We start from the raw sequence: 25,457 nt of genomic DNA on the forward strand, positions 1-25,457 counted from the left end.
AATCAACAACACACTGAGATACCATCTCATGTGAGCTAGAATGGGATCATTGAAAAATCTGGAGACAACAGATGCTGGAGAGGATGTGGAGAAACAGAAACACTTTTACATCATTGGTGGTACTGTAAACTAGTTCAACCGTTGTGGAAGATGGTGTGGCAATTCCTCAAGGACCTAGAAACAGAAATTCCATTTGACCCAGCAATCCCATTACTGGGTATATATCCAAAGGACTATATATCATTCTGTTATAAAGACACATGCACACGTATGTTCATTGCAGCACTGTTTACAATAGCAAAGACGTGGATCCAACCCAAATGCCCATCAATATTAGACTGAACAAGGAAAATGTGGCACATATACTCCATGGGATACTATGCTGCCATAAAAAACGATGAGTTCGTGTCCTATGTAGGGACATGGATGAATCTGGAAATCATCCTTCTCAGAAAACTGACAGAAGAACAGAAAATCAAACACCACATGTTCTCACTCATAGGCAGGTGTTGAATAATGAGAACACACGGACACAGGGAGCAGAGCGTCACACACTGAGGTCTGTTAGGGGGATTGGGTAAGGACAGCAAGGGATGGGGAGGGATAACATGGGGAGAAATGCCAGATATAGGTGATGGGGATGGAGGCAGCAAACCTCAATGCCATGTATGTACCTATGCAACAACCCTGCCTGATCTGCACATGTACTCCAGAACCTAAAGTACGATAAAAATAAAATACAATTAAAAAAATGACAACTATAAAAAAAAATTGGTAAGATGATGTGTTGTAGGTTCATCCATTATAGCAAATATACTATTCTGGTGAAGGATTTTGATAACATGGGAGGCTGTGCCTGTGTAGTGGGCAGGGAGATATGGGAGATCTCTATAACCTTCTTTCAATTTTGCTGTGACTCTAACATGGCTCTAAAAAAAGCATTTTAAGAAGTGTGAAAAAAATGGATAAGCAAGGCAAAATATTAGGAAGAACTATTCAATGTTTTTATATGACTGAATGAAAATTTAAAAGGGAAAGTTCATGACTCACCCACTAATCAATAGCTGCATATGGCAGAACTCATGCTTTTATAACTTCATGTAAGGAAATGTTATTGTGTGTAACATGAATATCATAGAATCATCACACCAGAAAATCAAATATACTATCTGCACTGTTACAATAATTACTATCCTGGAGAATCAGCTTTGGAGAAAATAGAGTGTCTTTAAGAAGAGCCATTCTCAGCCGGGCATGGTGGCTCTTGCCTGTAATCCCAGCACTTTTGGAGGCTGAGGAGGGGATCTCTTCAGGTCAGGAGTTCAAGACCAACCTGGCCAACATGGGGAAATCTCGTCGCTACTAAAAATACAAAAATTAGCCGGGCGTGGTGGCAGGCACCTGTAATCCCAGCTATTCAGGAGGCTGAGGCAGGAGAATCGCTTCAACCCAGGAGGCAGAAGTTGCAGTGAGCTGAGATTGAGATTGTGCCATTAACACTCCAGCCTGGGCAATTAAGTGAGACTCCACCTCAAAAAAAAAAAAAAAAAAAAAAAACACACAACAAAAAAAAAAAAAAAAAAAAAAAAAAAAAAAGCAGTGGGCCATCATGTCCTCTCTATTTACGTTCATCACTATACTCTCTTACTTAGATGAGTCAGAATTTATACTTTCTGCCTGCCAGTAATAATATTACATGTTATAATTTTAAATAATCTTTTGAGAGACTAAATCAGAAAATCAAAATAACATGAAGGATAACAAAATCATACTTAAAATAACAAAAATCAGAAATATTAAAACATCAAGAAGCAATAGCTCAAGCAGTTGAACAGCAGGGGAGCTTTCTAAAAATCATTCCCAAACATGAGAGAAGTACTATTTTCTCTGTTTTATAAATAAAGATGCAGAGATTCACTGGTTAACTAACTTGTCCTACTGTATGTGGCTTATAAATGCCAAAAGTAAAATTCACATGCAGACCTTCTGTCTTTACAACTTTGGAACCCATAATCTCCTTTCTGGGGTCTATTCTGGGAAATTAATCTAATATGTGGAAAACAGGGTATATGAAGATTTCCATGGAAACATTTTAATTAAAGGAGCAAAAACTGGAAGCTATCCAAGTGTTTCACAGTAGAACAACGGCTAAATAATATGTGGTAGACAGGCATATGATAGAATGGTACTTTTAAAAATAGGAAAATATTTCTATACAGTATATTAGAGAATGAAAGCAGGACATAAAAAGTGCCATAATTATTTTAAATATATATAATAACATAGGAAGTGATACACAAAGAAAGCAATTGTATAAAGGTGTTAAAATGATAGGCCGTGCTCTAATTTTAAGTTTTTAATGATTTCAATTTTGTTTCAAGTGATTTTACATAGAGAGTTCAAAGTTCATGGGTTGTTGAAATCTACGTCTGAGCAAAGACACTGAATGAAGAGAAGTTTCAACTTTAGAAGGTGCATGTGACTTGTAAATAATGGATAGCCTCAATTCCAGCTTAAGAATCAGCTCGGGGAGAAAAGTAGTTGGAGTGGTGCAGCAGCCGCCCGGTTCTGAGGTGCTCTGCAACTACCCCAGACACCGATCTTCTTGGCCTCTTCCCCAGATAATCTTGACCTAGACGTGGAACAGTGGATTTGAAAGCTAGAGCAGCTCCTTATTGGGATTGAGGAGAACAGCCCCTCAATCCAAAGCCTCCTACACACAGTCCCTAGGAGGCTTTGGATTGAGGGCTCCTTCTTAAGCAGAAAAGACATCAAGAACCGAAGCCCAGCACGTTGAACCCTGCATTATCTCAGCTGCTTTTTGCCACTTCAGTTGACAGAGTGTTCCAAATTGGCAATGTTGAGATTTCACAAGTCACTCTTGTGGGGATCATCAGACATACAGAGAAGGCTACAACCAACATTGTTTACAAAATAGATGACATGACAGCTGCACCCATGGATGTTTGCCAGTGGGGTGACACAGATGACACCAGCAGTGAAAACACTGTAGTTCCTCCAGAAACATATGTGAAAGGGGCAGGCCACCTGAGATCTTTTGAGAACAAAAAGATTCTGGTAGCCTTTAAGGTCATGCCCTTGGAGGAGATGAGTTAGTTCACCATACATATTCTGGAACTGATCGAGGCATACATGATACTACTAAGCAAACCTAACAGCCAGCCCTCAGCAGGGAGATCACCTATCAGCAATCCAGGAAAGAGTGAAGCAGGGTACTTTGATGGGAATAGCTTCATCCCAGCAAATATCCTCACTGTGGCCTAAAACAAGGTGTTCAATTTGATTAAGCCTTGCCCAAGACCTAAAGAACGGAACTTTCAGGATCTCAAGAACTAGCTCAAACACATCTGTATCCTCAATCAAGCATGCTGTGGATTTTCTGAGCAATGAGGGGCACATCCATGCTGCTGTGGATGATGATCATTTTAAATCCACAGATGCAGAATAACTGGAAGTAACTGGGTACCTGAAATATTATACAGCTGGACCTAGATTCACAATCTGTTTTCTCCAGCCGTGCATGTGTTTGGCTAGGTGGCTTCTAGGAAGTAGGTTTCATCTATGAAAGGTCTCCACAGATGTCCTTTTGAAACTTACTGCTCTTTTATTTTTGTTTGATGCTCAGAGGGAGACAGGCAATTGACAGGGATGCAATCCAGGGATCCAGGGTGGAATTTCTTGAGGAGGTTACAAACAAACTTGCTACAACATCAAGATAGATGGAACTGGAAGGATGCTACCAGGACAGTACTTAAGTAATGCTCAGGAGGTTTTTGTTTTTGTTTTGAGACAGAGTCTAGCTCTGTTGCTCAGCCTGGAGTGCAGTGGTGCAGTTTCGGCTCACCACACCCTCCGCCTCCCACTTTCAAGTGATTCTCATGGCTCGGCCTCCCAAATAGCTGGGACTACAGGCCTGTGTCACCATGCCCAGATAATTTTTATGTTTTTAATAGAGACAGGGTTTCACCATGTTGACCAGGCTTGTCTCGAACTCCTGTCCTCACGTGATTCACCACCTTGGCCTTCCAAAGTGCTGGGCTTACAGGCATGAGCCACCACACCCAGCCAAGTTTCTCTTCTTAAAATATTTTTTGCTGAGAGGTGAGCAGGACTAGGGCCTTGTGGGCAGAGCGCTAGCCAAGAAGCCTGCTGGCCTCTTTCGTTTACCACATAGGTTATGTGGCATCACTTTCAGAAACGTACTTTCTTTCACCTGCTTGTCATGACTGCTGCTTATCATGACAGTGTGTTCCTGTGAACATGAGGTTCTGCGGTGGTGACTCCATGGGCAGAGGAAAGGAAGAAGTGTTACTGCATTTTGTACAAAATAAGTACATCATGTGTTTAATAAAACAGTTCTATGTAGTAACTTGTAAACAAAAATCCCTAAAGGAGCACTAGGTTAAACTCCAATTGTTTTTTGTTTTACCCACATAATAAAAAGGTAAATAATTGTTACTTCACCATGAATTATCAACTCTTCCATTCTTTATTTTTAAAATATTCTTTATGCTAGAAATAAAAAGTAATGTATAGATTTCTCAGTTTCTCTTTGGGAAGGGTTTCAACTCATATAAATAGAATTTTTTGTTTGTTTGTTTTTCACAATCAGTTACTTAGGAAATATATTCGGTATTTTACTTAGGATGTTTAATTTTGTGGTGATTAATCAGAAAATAAAACATTCAGTATTTACAAGTTCAGAATTTATATTGAAATCTATATTTGTTTTGAAATCTATAACTTGCTTAATTACACGTGGATCCCTCAAAATATAGTATTATATTTAAAATAATAATGAGTAAAGGAGAATCTAAACAGAGACTAGGAAATCAGATAGATGACCAGAAAGGAAAGATACATGTTTGTTCACCCAGTGACTTCTCAGCTAATTTTGTAGCTTAAACATAACTTAGATTTTTTTCAGTTGAAAATATGTTGAGACCAAGCAAAATAAATTATGTCACAGAATTAAAAATTACGGGGCCAGAATTATATAAAGGACAGTGTTAGAGGATTCCAGTTAAAAAAAAAAAAAAATCAGAATCTTAGTCACTCAGCTGTATGTTTGTTCAATTCAGTTAGGAAACAGGACTGAAAAATAAGATTTGATAATCCCATATGTCTTATACGTATAATCTTGATATACGGAGATAGATAGATATAGATACATGTTTAGTGGTCTATGTAGATATATCCGGCAGTTTAGGTGTGAAGAACTGAATTGCTCTAACTAGTTTCAACAAGCATTTATTATAAGCATTAAATAGTTTACTAAATTGCTGAGAGAGTTAAATTAATAGACTGCAATGTGATCTCTCAGGAATGATTCTCAAAGCCAAACCATAGGACCAAGACACAAAGGAAGAGGCTGATGGCTTCTGAAAACAGGAAACTACCAGCTCCAGAAGCCCATTCCACTGCCATGGTTAGAAAGATGATTAACATGGCACCATCTTCAGGAAACTTTCATCATGAAGAGCCCTCTACAGTTGCTGCCAGTTCCTGAATCCCACCATGCCAGCTGTTTTGCAACAGCAAAATGGCTGTCCTGTACCCTACTTCTTGACTCCCAGAAAGCCAGTAGCCACGCAGTGAGACAGTTATTAATGCTACCACAAGGGGAAAAGAAGAAAAAACCATGACTCCATTACTGTGCTTGTCAGAGTGGCAAAAGTTCAACCATCTTCTGCTTTCAAATGTCACGCACCTGCATCTGACTGACTGAACCTAAAACATCAAGAACCCTCCAAGGAAGTCTTGGAAATATGAACTTTCATCTACGTCTTCAGTATGCAAAGGCACACTAGAACATGGGTAAATTGGATGTTGAGCACTACCGTGGTATCCCTTTGGTTACTCAACATCCACATACACTTTTTTCCCCATTCAGTTACTTTCTAAATGCAAGAATTAGTAACAACAACATTGCATACTAATATAATGCAAGTATCTCTTTTTTATAAATGAAAATGTGTTCACCCTCTCCCCAACAGGAAGAACCAAGAAAATCCCATCGGTCAAATTGTCCATCTCACGGAGAAGGCTTGCCCCTTCTCCAGCAAACTACATCAGAAAGTTACCTACCAATAACACACTCCATATAAAATATAAGAAGAAGTGAAGACACTAAAGTTATTTAACATTTATTTAAAAAATACAAAATAATAGGAAGAAAATACGGCTAATTACTATGGTCTTCATTTCATAAAGGTGTAGCTGCAATTTGTAACTTCCTTCCTCCTCTTTCCATTTCTTGTTCCTTTTGCTTTCAACCAGCACTGAGGCTGGTAGAGGTCCTTAATATGTCATGATAATCCAAATGTTCATTATAGAGATCAGAGCATATAATGACTTCCTATGGTCACCACTGAAAACGGAAATCAGAGACATGTTGCAGAATGTCTCCAAATTCCAATTAAACTTCTCACTGCCCTCAGTGTAGAGCAGCCCCCTTAGCAACCTTAGCTGAAAGAGAATCTGGAAAATGTTTCCTTTTCTAAACTCCACAGTACACAAAACATGAAGGAGGGTAAAATAGGTGCAGTAATCTACTACTTTCACCAAAGCAATTAAGTAGGGGGGAAAAAAGAAGTACTCTCTCATGAACTTCAACACAGTAATGCAAGATTTTTCTTGGCCCATTCATCAGATTTGTGGCAGCGGTAGCCCCATTTACTCAGACTACCGCACTGAACCCTGTGTGGGAGAGAGCATGAGAGCAAGCTCAATGTGGGGCCCACAGCCAGAACCGGCTTACATGAACAAGTGTGGTATGCTGCCAGCCAGTCCAAACGCTGGCAGGATAAAGCTCCATGTGAGGCCCACGGTGGTGCCCAGGTGATGCCAGGTGCCTGTGACCCTAAGCCCCAGAGGGAGTATAATGGTGCTGTCTTAGCTCTGCTGTCTGGGGACATCTGTGTGTTAGTATTTCACCTGACAGTAGCAAGCTCTGTGTGGGGCCTTCATTAGTTCCCAGGTGAGGGTGTCTGCAACCTTGAAACTCCAAAGGGAGTGTTACAGTCCTCTCTTACCTTGACTGTCCACAGATGGCTGTGTGTTAGTAGCTCAGCTGACAGGAGCAAGCTCTGGGCAGGGCCCACGGTGGTACCCAGGTGAGGGTGCCTGTGACCCCAAAACCCCAGAGGAAGTGTTACAGTGCTCTCTTAGTTCTGCCATCCATGGACAGCTATGTGTTAGCAGCTCAGTTGACCCCTTGGCACATCATATGGGGCAACTACCCTCCACTGGCAAGGGTAAAGGGCTAGTGTGACAGACTTTCTGGGTACCTGCAATTGGTGAGTCCCAAGCTCTTGTCTGATGTCCAAGAAAAATGAGGTCACACAAACAAACTGAAGGATGGTGAAGGTGGAGAATTTTACTGAAGGATGAAACTCAGTGGCGAGGGAAGCTGGAAAGGGGATGGGAAAGTAAGGTTATCTTCCCCAGAATTAGGTTGTCTCTTCTCTGAAGTCAATCTGTCTCTCCTCTGAAGTCCAGCCCTCTCTCATTGCTTCTGACTGATGGTGGGGATGGGGCCATAGGTGGTTTTGGAAAAGGCAAGATTTGATCAGTAAAACGGCGTTATCCAGAAAGAACAAATCAGGTGAGAACATGCAAAAAGGTATAGAAGTTCTCACTTCAGCCCATAGGTTTAAGGCTTCTTGGCTTGAAATTGGAGTTTCACCCCATTCCTGTCTGCCTAGAATTTCTCTGCCTCTTGCCTCTATCAACAGTAAATAGAACGGAAAATGCTACTCTTTCTTGCACTGACACATACTTAAGTACTAGTTTTAGTACCTGAACAAAGTAAAGCTTTAGCTTAATTGCGGGATAGTCATTGAATCTCACAAAGGGATCCAGTTTGCTGAGGCCAGTTAACCATAAGCTCCTAACCAGGAAACATGGTCTCAATGCATAAAAAGGGTTTTGACAGAAAGCTGTTTCTTTCTGCTTCCCTCTCCCTCCCTTCCCCCAGATCCTGACTATGCTGTTTCTCTACATTCAAATCACTCCAATGTTATCTATTATTCTGCCACCTCTTCTCCATTAAACTGATACAGCTTGTGTGGTTCACCTTTATGTGAACCCCAACAGGAAATGTTTACATGCCACATATTCAGATAATTCATTTGAAGTTTCATGGTTTTGAATGGTAAATGGTTCTGATGACCTATGAGAGAAAAGTATTCCAATTTCTTTGAATGATTCTTCCTTAAGGTGAGGCTGCATTTCCACTCTTTCAGGCCACCAGGCTATAAGATAGCAGCTTTTGTTGTTTTGCTGAGTACTGCTGTAGTGCTGCAATTTACACAGATGCAAAGCAGACCTTGATTAGGAATGTATTTTGGCCTTCTCAGTAAAACCTGATAATTGTGTGATCCATGAGTGATTTCTTCCTGTGGGTGGACTCCAGCAACATCCAAAAAGGAGAAAAAGTTCAAGCAGCCACAAGCACAGAGGAAGCTTTACAATTAACCTTCCATGTGATAATTTGTTGACAGGTTGGTTACTGGAAAGACATGGAACAAGAAGATACAGCAGAAACAGTCAAAACTAGAGGGAACGAGTCCTTTGTCATCCTAACAGGATTAGAAGGAAATACGTTGTATCACTTCACAGTGAGGGCTTACAATGGAGCTGGATATGGACCACCTAGCAGTGAAGTGAGTGCAACCACCAAGAAATCCCGTAAGTGACCTGGGCTTTTTGTTTGTTTCAGACAAAAGGGAAACATCTTATAACATTTCTGAAAGCCATGTGAGGTGCATAATAAGCAGAGTCAAAGGGGAGTTTTGATTCATAGTCTAGCTTCAGTGCTTAGATCTGAATGCTAAAACTAGCTCAGAAACGTTTGCATTCACAGTAGATAAAGGTTATCTCCCTGTGAAACAAGGCTAAGCGATTTTGACACAGACGGGAGATAAAAGGATTCAAGCTCAAAAGCTCAGTAGAGTAGCTATTAAAATGACACTCCTGGAGTAAAACCCTCCTTATCTGACTCCAGCTGGAAGGAAGCCTAGATTGCCAGCCAACTAGTAAGCAGGAGAAAAGACTGAGATGCTCACAAGGAATTAAATGAAGAAATGTATTTATGAATCCTTGTCAGTTCACTTTCCCTTTTTATCTTGCAGCCCCTAGTCAAGCACCTAGCAACCTCAGGTGGGAGCAGCAAGGCTCTCAGATTTCTCTGGGCTGGGAACCTGTCATACCATTAGCCAACGAATCTGACGTTGTGGGTTACAAGGTTGGTATTTCTTCCCTCTTTTGCATAGATACTCATCTCCAAAACTGTTATTATAAGGATAGAAAATTAGTAAGGCGTAAAAGACCCATTAACAATTGTTTTCCCAATCATTTTCAATTTTTATCTTACAAGGGTAGCCTTCCCATATATAGAGAAGCCAAGGCAGTCAAAATTAGTTCCAACTACACAAGGCATAGAAAGGGAAGGAGTAGGAAAAGCAGTGACAATCTGAACGTAGTGTGAAGATGACTCTCTGAAGCATGATATTAGGACGAAAAGAACGTAGGCAGAGAATTCTGGCATATTCCCCCAGGAGACTAACTTTGTTGGCAGCTAACAAATATGGGACCATTTTGTTTTAGTGGAAAGACATTCTATTAGCAAGGAAACAGAAGAAGAATAAAAATGCAAGGGCCAAGACAGTAGATAGAAAAAAACAATCCAGGGAGAGACACAGCAAGCTCCAAAACAGACACAGCATTCACATAGTCATTCTGCTATGTGACAGTAAGATCTGGAAATTTGACAACGTGTGCAGTTTGGTTTTGAAAAATAACTTTGTTATCTGATTTTAAAATATATGTGATCTATGCATTGAATTGGCTCAACTTCAAATTCTTGTTTTATAATGTCAGATTCTGTTTGCTGCTTTAAACTTCACACAGAATAATTAGTTGAATATTCACAATATTTTATATTATATTAAGTATATACTTTAAAATGTTTCAGTGATAATATTTAGACTGCAAATATCATTATACATGGGTTTTCAACTATCAGAGATAATAATGCAGTATTCAGTATATAAAACGCTGAAATTTGAGGCTCTATAAATCATTATACGTGGGTTTTCAACTATCAGAGATGGTAACACAGTATTCAATACATAAAATGATGAAATTTGAGGAGCTAAAAACTGAAGTTATAAATGAAATATTTTAAATTAATTTCCATTAATATTATATGACACAAACTAGCATTTATTACCTACTGTAATTAGGATAGATCACAGACACACACACACATATATACACACACACACGCCCATCAGTAATGCTCGGGAATACTGAATTTGGTCTTTTGAAGGGAGGGCAGGTGGGTCATTTTCTATACCGTGCCCTTACTCCTCTCCTCTCCATACCCTTCCCCAAAGACCGTATCCTCACAACTTCTACTCTTAGGCAAATACACTGTTTAACGCTTAGGGATAGCAGTTAGGTAGGAAATGTGATAGACCGTTCAAGAACCCATCTAATAGCGTTAGAACTATGATGAACTATATCCCAAACTGGAGAGGCAAAGTAAAATGCAAGAGAAATTCAGATAAAAGTGTATGGTCAACTCAAAGGCTCATATGGCATAGGTACCTTTCAAGTGAGAATGCAGAGATACAACGTAACTAGAAAAATACTTGATTGAGCTTGGCTGTAGGTATCCCAGGCTAGGTGCCATTGCTCTTTGTTCACAGTTGACACCTCTATCCCAGTCATCGTTCTTACTTTTATATATGACTGTCTCCCCAAAGAGACTGAAGTCCTTGAAGGCAAGGACTTTATCTTATTTTTTGTTCCTAATGTTTCTAAAATGGATGAATAATTAATGTTGGTCCCAACAGAAACATCTTATATAGGTATTTATATATGTGTATTATCAAATATGTATTTTTTCCAGCATAACCTTGATATTTGTTGTTGTGCAGAGGAAAAAATATCACCGGCCACTGGGTTAGACAGACGTAGCTCAAATCCTAGTTGTGTAATTTGAAGAAGTTGTTTAAACACCCTGGGTTTTATTTTCTTAATGTCACAAATGGCAAAAATAGCAATAATAATACAGTAACCATAATAATTCTGTCTGTTAATAAAGGATTTTCTAAAGAATAATTTATATAAAGTGCTTGGCATATAAAATGTGCTTATTAAAAAACAGATACCATTGGAGGAGAATGCCTCATTAGGTAACACATTTTTAAATTTTAACAAAGAGACTGATCTTTAAAGGTTGCCTGCCAGTTCCCTCTTAATAAACATAGCAAAGGTCATGCTGGAATCCCTTGTTGCTGGGGGAAGAATCACTAGCATAGTCCATTTTAGTTGTATAAATTAATGACAAGTAGGCATACATTGCCAGAGATTTTTTTTTCCTTCATTTTCTTGAAATGGTTGCACTTCCTTATAACCCTGAGAAAGAATAACTGATTCTTTATTTTATTTTATTTTTTGAGATGGAGTTTTGCTCTTGTCACCTAGGCTGGAGTGCAATGGCACAATCTTGGCTCACAACCTCAACCTTCTGGGTTCAAGCGATTCTCCTGCCTCAGCCTCCCAAGTAGCTGGGATTACAGGCATGTGGCACCACGCCCAGCTAATTTTGTATTTTTAGTAGAGATGGGGTTTCTCCATGTTGGTCAGGCTGGTCTCAAACTCCCGACCTCAGGTGATCCACCTGCCTTGGCCTCCCAAAGAGCTGGGATTACAGGCATGAGCCATCGCAGGCAGCCTGAAGAATTGATTCTTATAAAAGAAGTCTGCTGATAACAAATGGAGTGAGACCTCAAAATCTTCTCCTTTGCAACTAAACTTTATAAAACTTTTCTGATGAGTGGCATAATCCACACTGCTCACAGGAAGGGCTCCCTGAGAGACAGGGGACTTCAGACTGGACAGGGCTTAACCCCGAGATTGGATTATCTTCAGAATCCAGGGTTTTCATAGGGCAGCGAAGAATGAAAGCTCCTTCTGACTCAGTCACAATGGGACAGGAATATATTTAGAAATAATACTGAGAATATAAACTAAAGAGCTATAACCCAGAGAACACAAGCTTGGAGCCCCTTTTCTGAGTGTGACTTTGAGGAGAAGTACTGCAGCCTGGGCAAGGATGCCGACACAGCAGTTAAAGAACTGTACCATCCGGAAGTGCACACAAATATAGAATGACCAGGACTGGGTATGATACTCAGAAGGAGAAGCTTTTTGTACTAGGAATCCTTTTGATTCCTACTACTTCCCCAAAATTGCTGCCGACCAAGAGTAGCGCCACTATAATAGCAGGCCACCTCTTCTTAAGCACAATAATGTGTGTCACTTACAAAAATTAATAAAATAGGGACATAGCACAGTAATCATTTCTCTTCCCACAAGGCAATTTGAGACAGGCCTGACCTGTTAAGACTGAATTTGCCCCTAGGATTATTGTAACATTTGAGGCAGAAGACTTCTTGCTAATCAGGGAAAGGGAGAGTTTCTATAGTTAATTAACATATTAAAAAGGGAGGTCACTTAATGTTCACTCTTTGTCTTTGCAAACTACTTCACTTTTGCAAGCAGAAAGGATCACTTGAAATATATATCATGTGTAGGTTTGAGACTGAGAACTTGGGATTAATACCTGAGGTGTAAAATGCAGGGATTGTATATTCTACCTTTTACATCAAGGCCAGTTTAAGACCGAAGAATTCAGAAAAGTATTTATCTGGGAAATATCCAGGTTGTGAAAGTTATTGAAACATGATAAATGTGGAGGAAAAAGTGGATTTTTCCCCATATACTGAGTGCATAAATAATGTAATAAATGATTCTTTTGTATAGTTAAGATGCTATATACAGGGTAGACATTCTGAAAAAGTGCACGACAAACTGGATCTCATAAAGACAGAGTCTGGTGGTTATGAGAGGTCAGGAAGTGGAAAGGAGAGAAAGGAACAAAGAGAGGTTATTCAATGGGTACAAATATACTGTAAGACAGAAGAAATAGATCTGGTGTTTGATAAATCAGAAGGGTGACTACAGTTAATAATCTATTGTATACTTCAAAATAGCTAGATGAGAATAATTTGAGTGTTCCTACCGTAAAAAAAAAAAAGATAAATATTTAAGGTATCCTGATTTGATCTTTACACATGATACAAATGTATTAAATTATCATATATACTCTGAAAATGTGTACATCTATTATGTATCAGTAAAAAATTTAAAAAGTAAATAATATAATGCAAAAATACAGTGTTCTTTAATCTTTAGTAGTTGAACTCCCTACAGGCAGATAAATGTGCGTTAATACCTCTAGGAATTTTTAAAATATTTTGCCATTTTCCATGGAATTTAATAAGAACACTATAAAAATGTATGTCAGCACATTATAAAATTATAAAGCTTATATTAATAAAGTAATTGTAATATTGGAAAGTAAACTATAGAAATAGCATAAGATAAAACAGCAGAATTTGACATTTGAGCAACCCATTGTCTAAGAAAACACTGTCTTTGTTCTTTTGTGCTGCTGTAATAGAAGAGCTGGAATTGGGTTATTTATAAAAAAATAGAAATTTATTTCTCTTAGTTATGAAGGCTGGGAAGTCCAAGATCAAGGCTCCAGCAAACTCTGTGTCTAATAAGGGTCTAATTTTGGTTTCCACAATGATGCCTTCAAAGCTGTATCCTCCAGAGGGGAGGAACGCTGTGTCCTCACTTGGCAGAAGGCAGAAAGGTAAAAGAGCCAATAGTCATGAGAAGCCTGTTTTATAAGGGTATTAATCCTATTCATAAGAAGAGAAGTCCTTGTGATGTAATCACCTGTTAAAGGCCCCACCTCTTAATACCATCACACTGGCAACCCCTGAATTTTGCAGAGGACATATTAAAACCATAGCAGTATAGCTCTTACTTCCTTCCTTGACTTCAGATATTGAGGTGTCAGCAACATATATAACTACCAGATATAACCAGAGAAAGATGACGGTAACAGAAATTTTGTTGACAGATCTTAGGAGGGGAAAAAAAAAAAAGATCTCCAGACCACAAAATCTCATCAGGGCCTTCAAAAGTGACCAAGAATATCGTGAAAGATGGATGGAATAGAAACATATATAATTGCATAATATGTAACACATTAAAATTTAATTCATTCAGGTAAACATTAAGGATTACCTTGTGGTGAAATTTCTCACTGATTCATTTTTGAGATTGTCCAAGAGATCCTGGACTTCTTGGAAATTTAAGAAATCCAGATTTAATGGCAATAATTTCAAGATACCACAGCTTCCATTAACAAGTAAGAAATAGAAGCCTAGAGAACTAGAAAGAGATTGGAAAGGATTGTCTGCTGTAAACACCCCTTATTGTACCAGATAATAATATACATTATTTCCACTCAAAATTACTTTCCATTTAAGAAGCCAAATCCAATTTGGTAATTTATTTACCATATTTATGACTTTTCTTCGGGTCAATAAATATGTGCCACTTTATTTATTTTGCTGTTTTTACATTCCCCAATTCAGAATCAGCTGCCTATTTTATTAATACATTATTTATAAATGATTGGGAAAGTGAAACAAAACTTCAAATAAAAGTGTTCCTACTTTGACTAATTTTTTTCAAATAAATGTTTTTAAACCAAGAAAATTTTATTTCTACAACTCCTATAATTTGGGGTCTCTATCGAGAATCCTTACTAATTCTTGCACATGTTATAAGACTCACCATTACTGGTGTTACTAAAGAAATGCCAAAACAAAACCTATGGGCTAAAGTATATTCAGCCATAATTTTTAATGTTCTTGAAAATGGAAATTTTTTTTTCTTTACATCATGAAAGTACTTTATCTACATTATAAAGTAAAACAACCATTTTACCTCCACCTTATTTTCTGCACACACACTTATGGTTGAGTGAAAGGGAACAGAAAACTAAATGCTCAGGGGCTATGCTTTCACTTCAGCAAATGTCCCCTTCCCCACCAACAGAAACTTTTATCCCTTCGAAAAATAGACAAGCAGTCAGAAGGAATTCAGGACAGGGGCCTCAGGCTATAATCCAAGTGAAAACTATTAGTTTTTCAAGTCTACGTCTAGAAAATAGCCTTTCCTAGATATATATCCCCTTCACCATATATCTCCCCTCACCCACCTCTACTTTCTACCTGTCTACAGAGCTGGGGCAAACAGAAGGAAATCAGGCCCAAAGTTTACTAGTTATTATACAATCTATCAATACTGTGTTAGTCCATTTTCACACTGCTAATGAAGTTATACCCAAGACTGAGCAATTTATAAAATACTTTTAACGGACTCACAGTTCTACATGGCTGGGGAGGCCTCACAATCATGGCAGAAGGTGAAAGGAATGTCTCACATGGCAGTAGACAAGAGAAGAGAACTTGTGCGGGGAAACCTCCCTTTATAAAACCATCAGACCTCATGAGAATTCATTACTATCATGAGGATAGCACAGGAAAGACCTGCCCCTGTGATTCAATTACCTCCCACCAGGTCCCTCTCACAACACGCATGTGGGAATTGTGGGAGGCACAATTTAAGATAAGATTTGGGTGGGAATATGCCAACCCATCTCAAATACAGAGGTTTTCATTTGTTTAAGCAACTTAGGTATCAGTTGAGCTTCTAGATTCCTGAGATATATGTACACTTGGGTTGATAGTGTTTTTACATACCCACTAGAACTTTGAAGCCCATCCCTGTATTTCTCCAGCTTCTTGGGAACTGTATAGTCTATAGCCACTCTAGAATCTGATTTCTGGTATTTTGCAGCTTATCCTTCATCTTATATTCACTCCAAATATGAAACTCAACCTTTTCTGTGTTTCCACAAATTACAAAGACTCATATATAATGACTTCAGGTGGATGATAGGTACATGGGGTTCATTATAGTATCCCCTTTACATTCATTTGTGCCTAAAATTTTCCAGAATTTTAAATAGTTGAAACAGAAATGGTTCATATCATATCCAGTATATATATAAAGTAGACTTTTTGGAAATGTCGGGAAGATAGAGTTAAAAAGAAATAACATACAAGCAAACATCTGAAAGGTGACCAAAAGGAAGTCTTGTTAAAAATGTGTTCAGCCACCCTGCAGGCAGTGACTTCTCACTGATACTGTGTCTCCCAATTTCGATTCCTCTAACTTCCACTGCCTTACGGGGTCCTTCCTACCCATCCCATTGTTGCCGGGGCTTTTGATTCCTCACCCTGTATTATAAAAAGCGGTTGTTCCCATCAACTCTTCCCAAGATGCTCAGCAGAGGAATAGGCCTTTAATATAAGCCATCCTTCTCAGGAGGACTTTGGGTATAACCAGCACAAATCTATTCTTTTATGTTTTTAGCACGCTCACCTCAATATTCTACTACCATCAAACACATAGAAGAGCCATTTCCGGATCATGCCTTTGAGAATAGTAAAACTACATTAACTTTCTATTTAGGATCATCTCTTTGGATAACCCACTGCTCTCAGTTTTTTATACCAAAATTTGAGAATAGTCTTGACCATACATTAGACAATTTCCTTTATGTATAAACATACCTGTCAATCTATAAATGTCCATATTCTATTAAGAACTCTTTGCACCCCTTACTGTAAATAACTATTTTTTACATGTCTTGATAATTCCTTAACCTTCTCATATTTCTCATTCATCTTTTCTAAATCAGGATTTTAAAATGAGCCAAGGTTCTCTAAAGCACTGAAGGTTAACTATTAATTTAATGTATCTTTTCACTTAATAGATCTACATATATGTACAGCACTACATCACCCTGAATATTTGGTAAAAGGCCACACTTAATCTCAAACTCCTTTTAATGCCACTAACTGATTTTTTCCCTGCCTTTACCTTTTAATCCTAAATCTCAACTGATCCACAAATTTTTCTTCGATACCAGATTTTACAGCAACATTAGATATGCATTACCGGCTGTATTTTTTTTTGTCATAAGGATTGTAATTTATTGAACCATAATAACAGTGTCCTCTAAAATAGTCACTCCCCTGCCAATCCTCACCAATTTACATACTTTCTCATTCCCATAAATTTGCTTTCTAATTATCTCACATGGACAATCAGAATTCTAATTCACCACAACGCTCCAGCTGAAATCGAAAGCATAAATATAGAAACATTTGTCACATTTTAAAACAAAAGAAGCTGCTTTAGGCACCCTCCAGGAAGTGTTCTTGATTTCCCCAGGCTTGACTAAGTACAAACTTTGTGCATTACTATAGCATCAAATATATTTCCCATTGCAGTACATATCACACTTCATTGCATTGTCTGTCTTCAATTTTTAGACTATTAATGCCAGGAAGACCAGAACCATGTGGTCCTGTTCTCTGATGAATCTCCAATATGTAGCACTATGCCTGGCCTGCATGAGATGTCCAATAAATGTTTGGTAATGCTGTTATCACCTTGCATTTACCTTGAGGCTATAGCATCCTTCATAATAAGGATTTCAGTAGATACAATTATTGCATGCCATACTTAAATGGAGAAGTCACTTCCCTCCTAAGAACCTGAAGTACATTTAACATTAAATTTAAAAAAAGGAAGTGAAATTGAGGGAGCATTTATTACTAGAATTCAGAGAGATCAAATACACACAGGCTTCAATATGTGGAAATATTGCTTCTCTAAAGAATTATTGGTTTTTTTGTATGTAAGTTAATTCAAGCTCAAAACACATTTTCCACAAGAAAATGTATGTCAATTTTTATCTAATTTCCCAAGTCAATTTATATTTTATGATGCACTTGAAATACCAACGCTTTAACAGTGAATAAACAACGATGGGAACAGAAGGAGAAGCTTTCTCTTATTAAGCTTGTCATGCACCAGGTCCTGTGCTTGCATTCTACATGCACTTTCTTATTTTATTCCCCTAAAACTCCAAACATCACTATTATCTCTACCATACAGTAGAATAAATTGAAGTTTACAAAAGTTAGTAACTTGCCCAAATTTTCCCAGCCAAGAAGGTATGGATTTTGCTTTCTTTTAATTTGTTTTATAGGAAATTGTTTTGTATCCAGATCTGTATGAATAAAAGCCATTTTTATTTCATTATATACTTATAATACCAATTATTATGAAAAAGGCAAAAAACAATCTGAATAAAAATACATATAAACACAACTGGTGCTACTTGATTATACCAGAAAAATTTTACTTGACTATTTTTGGAGGCAAATGAGTAATAATACAATATAGTAAAATAGCTCTTAAGTGAGTAACATATATAATTCTCCTAATGAGATTTCTACCCTAACTAGCCACATGGTCTTGTAAAAGTCACCTAACCTTTATGGCCTTCATTTTCTAATATGTAAACACAGGATTATCCTGTGTCCTGATTTGCACTTCCAAATTTCTGTTTTTCGTGCATGGATGTTTAATTATAATACCACAACAGATGTCTAAAAAGCTTTGGCTTTGCTACACAATGTATCCAATGCTGGTTTTACCAAAAAGCAAACCACCACCAAAGTAAAAATTTAAAAAAATAAAATTTTCACTTTCAGCTGTTTCTTGCATTATTAAGGATGTGTTATTGACATGTTTAACAAATTTTATCTTTACGCCTTTCAAACTATTGGAAGATGAGAGCTTTCCAAACTCCCTTAGGATATCGTTCATTTCAACAACCAAACATAACAGAGTCTCCACGATCTGCCTCCTCACTGCCTACTTCTCTAGCCTCATTCCTCACTATTCCCATGTGTCCCCTCTCCATTCTTTACCCTCATGCCATTGTTTCTTACTGCTTAGATGTATTTATTAATTTTCTCTTATCTCTTTCTGAAATTCCCTTCCTTTTCTCCAACTGGTCAACTCTATCGTATGTATATATAGCTCAGACATCACTTCCTCTGGAAGGCCTTCACTAAAGCTCTGGACAAGATTAAACGCTCTCTTCTGTACCTCCATGGCCCTTTTGCATTCTTCTACTGCAGTATACTGTGCTTGCATTACATTTGCTTACGTACCTGCCTAAACTGAAAGCTTTTTGTGCTTATCTCAAAATGTGACACACAGTAGTCAATATGCATTTGTAATCTTTCATATTAAATGTTTAAACTTCTGTTATTACTCATAGGTTTTTTATAGGCAAGAGGGTCACAGCAACAGCCAAGTTATTGAAACACAGAAACTGCAAGCAGTAGTACCACTCCCTGATGCAGGAGTCTATATAATTGAAGTTCGAGCATGCAGTGAAGGAGGAGATGGAACAGCTAGTTCTCAAATTAGGGTACCATCATATTCAGGTAAGTTTTAACACAGTAGGCTTAATTGCTGACAACCAACAATTTCAAGATGGTATGAAAGTCATCAAAATTGATAATGTGATAGATTACATGGCTCAGAGATTTTGAGGGGTTTCTCTTCTCTCGTTTTTATATTATCTACTGATTAATATGAACCATAGTAGTCTGCTCACAATTGCAGAATTTCTACAAATCTGTAAAGGTGTTGACATTTTCATTAGAATGCACTGATTTGGGAAATGTCCTTGCCTGTCCTGGTGTCATGTAGTACCATGCTGGCTGTTGCGTTTTTGGAGTATAAGTTTTAAACTGGTATTACACTAGACACTGATATTACACAACATACCTACATTTATGTTGCCTTGATTGCCTTTATTGTTAGAAAATAAGGAGTTTAAAGGGAAGCTTTTAAAATTAAAATTTGGGCATGTTTATTAATTTCTAAAGAAATTATAAATTTTATTGAACATTATTATTAGCAATATTAATCACTGCTAGTTTTCACTGACCCTTATATGTCAGCCATGATCAAAAGTGCTTTACATACATCATCTAATTTTAGTGACAATCATATGAGATAGGTGACATTTTTACTGTTTTGCAGAAAACATTTAAGTAACTTCCCGAAGACCGTGCTATTACTAAGTGTCAGAACCAGGATCAAAGCCTGGATATGATTGTATCCAAACCACGGGTCTTCACCACCACCATCATTATTACATAAGCAAGGGAAAAGTGATTAAAGGAAGTGAGATTTTAGAAATTTACAAGACAGTAACCATTTTGTAGAGGTAGTCAAAAAAGGAAGGAAACTAATCAGATAAGTAAATTACTAATTTTAAAGGTATCAGACAATTTTATGAGAACGTTATAAAACATTTTTTGTGTACAATTAATGGGTAATTAGGAACATTATTTGTTGAACAATCATTCCCAAGCAGAATTATCAACCTACAGGGAAATGTCCCATCAGGCTCTGTATGTGGCCCTATGTTATTTAACATATTCATCAACTTGAAATCAGATCAGAGGCATTACTTGTCATTCTTTTTTTTCTTATGCCACAAAGTGAAATGGGAGATAAATACAGTGTAGAAAAGAATTAGACAAACTGGAACTTTGAGGAAAAGCTACGGACATAATACCTGATAATTTTTTTAAGCCTTTTAATTCAGGGGTGTATGTACAGGTTTGTTACGTCGGTAAACTTGTGTCATAGGGTTTTGTTGTTCAGATTATTATATCATCCCAGTATTAAGTCTAGTACTCACTAGTTTTTTTTCCTGATCCTCTCCCTCCTTCCAACCTCCACTCACTGACAGGCCCCAGCATGTGCTGGTCCCCTCTATATAACCATGTGTTCTCAACATTTAGCTCCCATGTATAATACTTGATAAGTTCTCACAGAAAAATACAAGATGAAATAAGGAACATTATTGATAATGGATAAGATTTGGATACCTGTAAATTAGATAATATTACATCAACATTAATTCCATGTTTTTAAAAACTGTACTGTGATTATATTTTTTAAAAGCCTTATTTTTAGGAACCATAAAATATTTAGAGGAAACTGTGCATCATGTCTGTAATTTCAATTCAAATTTTTAAGGAAAAATGTATATATATATTGAATTAATAAAGTGAAATGATAAACTGTCAACATTTAAGGAATCTGGGTGAATTAATTAGTCTCACAACTTTTCAGTACATCTAAAGTATTTTTAAATGAATAGTTAAAAATACAAAGAGTTATAAATCCTTCTATTATAAAGATATAGGCACATGTATGTTCACTGCGGCACTCTTTACAATAGCAAAGACCTGGAAGCAACCCAAATGCCCATTGACGATAGACTGGACAAGGAAAATGTGGCACATATACACCATGGAATACTACACAGCCATAAAAAAGGAATTCGTGTCCTGTGTAGGGACATGGATGAAACTGGAAACCATCATTCTCAATAAACTGACACAAGAACAGAAAATCAAACACCACATGTTCTCACTCATAGGCGGGTGCTGAACAATGAGAACACATGGATACAGGAAGGGGAACATCACACATTGGGGTCTGTTGGTGGAGGTAGGGGAGGTACAGCGGGGGGGGGAGGTTGGGGAGGGGTAACGGGGAGAAGTGCCAGATATAGGTGACGGGGGATGGAGGCAGCAAACCACATGGCCATGTATGCACCTATGCAATAATCCTGCATGATCTGCACATGTACCCCAGAACCTAAACTACAATTAAAAAAAAAATAGGATCACTTAAAAAAAATATACAAAACATAAGATGGGAGAAATGTGACTTTTTCAGAAATCCTGGGGAAAAGATCCAAAAATTTAAATTTCACTGTGGTCACACAAAAATTTAATACGCTTTATGATTCATTTATAAACGTGTAGTTGCAACAGGAAGAACAGTCATAATGTCTCTGCATTAATTATTTCACAACTGAATTGTTCAGATGAGTGTGCCAAATTTCTAAGAGCATCTTAAAAGACTATTTTGTGAAAAGGAAAAAATATGACAACCTTCCTCTTGCTTCAGCACATCAAATTCCCAGACAGCAATAAAATGAGCATTTACTGAGAGCTCATCATGTTCCTGACACTAAACTAGGTGTTTTCTATATATTATTTTATCTTTCTAGCAATCTTTTGAATTAGATATTTATTCTTCTCTGACTCTCTAAGGTTACTTTCAACTCTAATACAATCAGATTCTGTAGTACTATCTGAATAAGATCAGCTTCAGCCTTAGAAGCACTTATGATATCCTCAATTCTCCCATTTATTTTTTAATTCAATTGTAACATCTATTCCAAGAAAAAAAAAATGTCAACTTTTATTTTTTAGTTAATAACAATTTGGCCAGGACTACCCACTTCTTGAGTTTCAATATGGGAAATTCTTTTACTTGTCTACCTTGGACTCTGAACCTGAGTCATGATTAGTTTCATTTTTGTTATATTCCAAAAACCAATTGCCTAAGAAATCGAATGACTTGCCCAAGTGAAACAGCTAGTTAGTTTTTCAGCTGGGGCAAGAAGTTAGTCTAATATTGGTATTTCTTTTGTTTTGTGGGGTTTTATTTTTTTGTTTTGCTATGTCAAAGCTTTGTAGATTCTATTTGAAATTTGAGATACAGACCCTACTTAGCATTCTGAAAGTGAAGTATTTTTATAAAAGTGTCATGTAAGTTGATTTAACAAACATGCGGCCACTCTAAATAGCTAGAAAGGATGTTTCACATTTTTTTATTTATTAAGCATGCACATACCACTCCAGTGAGTCTTTGTCAACTCACCTTTCTTATAGCTCACGAGTGGCTATGTGCTTCACAATAACCCCATTTGTACAAGTTGAAATACATGCAACATTCTCCAATATGCCGATTAATAAGATCTAGTAGTGTATTCGCAGTAAAAATTTTCAAAGGAAAGATTTACTGCTTTTCGCATTTGTGTGTGTGTGTGTGTGTGTGTGTGTGTGTGTGTGCACGCGCATTTGTGTGTTCACCAAATTATTCTCTCTTAAGCATCTGGAAAATAAATTCTGACTCTATCTTTCCAACTAAAATTAGCCCCAAAATCCCATTACACTCAGTCTAGCCAGAGAGGATATTTTAACAGAAGATTCCAGCAATTGGGTAGTATATTATTATTAGTAGTAATGGTTTTAAATAAGGCCAATCATCATTTTAAGATAGATAATATACATGAGTACCTGAATCCACTAATACCTACCTCAATTACATTAAGTAAGTTTACAGCCTTTCTAAGCCCCAGTTCCCTCATCTGCAACAGGGGAATAAATAATTGTATTTACCACATAAAATGTTATGAGGATCAAATAAGGTAACATAAATGAAAGGCTTTGTATAGTATGTGACATATAATGAGCATTTATTAAATAATCAATTATTATCATGGTGCTTCAGAAGACTTCTGACTTGAAGAACCAAGAACCACTCCTAAGTCAGTATCTAAAAGTCACTTAGTTTATGGTTATGTGGGGCTACTAAAACTCTATCAGACTAATCAACCTTGGATCAGTCAGTGTAATCCAACAGCCATTCTAATATATCAGCTGCATACAACGTTTTGGTCTTGTAAAAGAACCTCTCCTGGTATAAGAAAGAGTGATGAAAGATCACCATTCTTTGCAAAACTTGGCATGAGAACCTAGAATTTAAGCCCACGCAACTGAAATAATCAATCAAGGATGCATACATTCAGTAAATAAAATAATGTTATTAGATTTTAAAATTTACTGAAGTCATCATAGTCATGTACTTCTTAAGGATGGGGATAAGTTCCGATAAATGCATCCTTAGGCAATTTCATTTTATGAACATCATGGAGTATACTTACACAAACTTAGATGGTATAGCTTACTATACACCTCGGACATATGGTATAGCCTGTTGCTCCTAGGCCACAGACATATACAGCATGATACTGTACTGAATACTCTGGGTAATTGTGATACAATGCTATTTGTGTATCTAAATATAGAAAAAGTAAAGATACAGTCTGAAAAAAAAAAAAAAAAAAAAAAAGATAAAAGATACCTCTATAGGGCACTTAGCAGGAACAGAGTAAGCAGGGCCGGAATTTTCAGTGAGTCACTGAGTGACTGCTGAGTGAATGTGAAGGCCTATGACTTCATTGTACACTATCATAGACTTTATAAACACTGTATGCTTAGGCTGTACTAAATTCATAAAAACAAATGTTTTTCCCTATTAACTTTAGCTTACTATAACTGTTTCACTTTATAAGCTTTTTTATTTTTTTTTTTGAGACGGAGTTTCACTCATGTTACCCAGGCTGGAGTGCAATGGCGCAATCGCGGCTCACCGCAACCTCCGCCTCCTGGGTTCAAGCAATTCTCCTGCCTCCGACTCCTGAGTAGCTGGGATTACAGGCACATACCACCATGCCCAGCTAATTTTTTGTATTTTTAGTAGAGATGGGGTTTCACCATGTTGACCAGGATGGTCTCGATCTCTTGACCTCGTGATCCACCCGCCTCGGCCTCCCAAAGTGCTGAGATTACAGGCTTGAGCCACCGCGCCCAGCCCTCACTTTATAAGCTTTTTAAATTTTTAAACTTTTTATCTTTTGTAATAACACTTAAAACACATACATAATACAGCTGTACAAAAATATTTCCTTTATATCTATATTCTATCAACTTTTTACTTTTTATTTTTATTTTTTTGCTTTCTAAACTATTAGAAACAAAGACACAAACACATACATTAGCGTAGAATTAGCCCTAGGTCAGGATCATCACTATCAGTCTTCCATCTCCACATCCGGTCCCACTAGAGGGTCTACAGGGGCAAGAATATGCATGGAGCTGTCATCTCCTGTGATAACAATGTCTCCTGGCCAGGAGCGGTGGCTCACGCCTGTAATCTCAGCAATTTGGGAGGCCAAGGCAGGTGGATCACGAGGTGAACAGTTTGAGACCATCCTGGCCAACAAGGTGAAACCCAGTCTCTACTAAGAATACAGAAATTAGCCAGGCATGGTGGCAGGTGCTTGTAATCCCAGCTCTTGGGGAGGCTGAGACAGGAGAATCACTTGAACCCAGAAGACAGAGTCTGCAGTGAGCTGAGATCGTGCCACTGCACTCCAGCCTGGGCAACAGAGTGAGACTCCATCTCAGAGGAAAAAAACAAAAAATGCCTCCTTCTGGAATGCCTTCCGAAGGACCTGCCTGAAGCTGTTTTATAGTTAACTTTTATTCTGTTAAGTAGAAGGAGTACGCTAAAATAATTATTAAAAGAATAGTAAATATATAAGCCAAATAACATTCATTTGTTACCATTATCATTTATGGACTGTACATTATACATTTATATAACTAGCAGAACAGGTCCGTTTACACCAACATCACCACAAACATATGAGTAATGTATTACATTAGGACGTTAGGATGACTACATTACTAAGCAACAGGAATTTTCCAGTTTCATTATAATCTCGGGGCAACCATCAAATATGTAGTCCAAGGTTGACTAAAATGTCATTATGCAGCTCATGACTGTAAATTATAAATTCATATTGCCACAAACTTTTGTTATTTTTTGCTCCATTTTCT

At 37.5% G+C, this 25,457-nt stretch overlaps 1 protein-coding gene and 1 pseudogene across 1 annotated transcript in view; both read left to right on the forward strand.

Moving 5' to 3' along the window:
• The window catches only part of CNTN5 (contactin 5), a 1,396,301-nt gene that overhangs the window by 1,367,866 nt on the left and 2,978 nt on the right, over positions 1-25,457 (forward strand). Inside the window, exons 22-24 of the mRNA XM_017545918.2 lie at positions 8,526-8,712; positions 9,156-9,268; positions 19,169-19,337. Coding sequence (XP_017401407.1) covers positions 8,526-8,712; positions 9,156-9,268; positions 19,169-19,337 — 469 coding nt within the window. The remainder of the gene's footprint in view (positions 1-8,525; positions 8,713-9,155; positions 9,269-19,168; positions 19,338-25,457) is intronic.
• Positions 2,493-3,469, forward strand: LOC108316145 (annotated as a pseudogene).

This window comes from Cebus imitator, unplaced genomic scaffold (assembly GCF_001604975.1).
Source record: "Cebus imitator isolate Cc_AM_T3 unplaced genomic scaffold, Cebus_imitator-1.0 Scaffold182, whole genome shotgun sequence".
Taxonomy (NCBI): Eukaryota; Metazoa; Chordata; class Mammalia; order Primates; family Cebidae; genus Cebus; species Cebus imitator.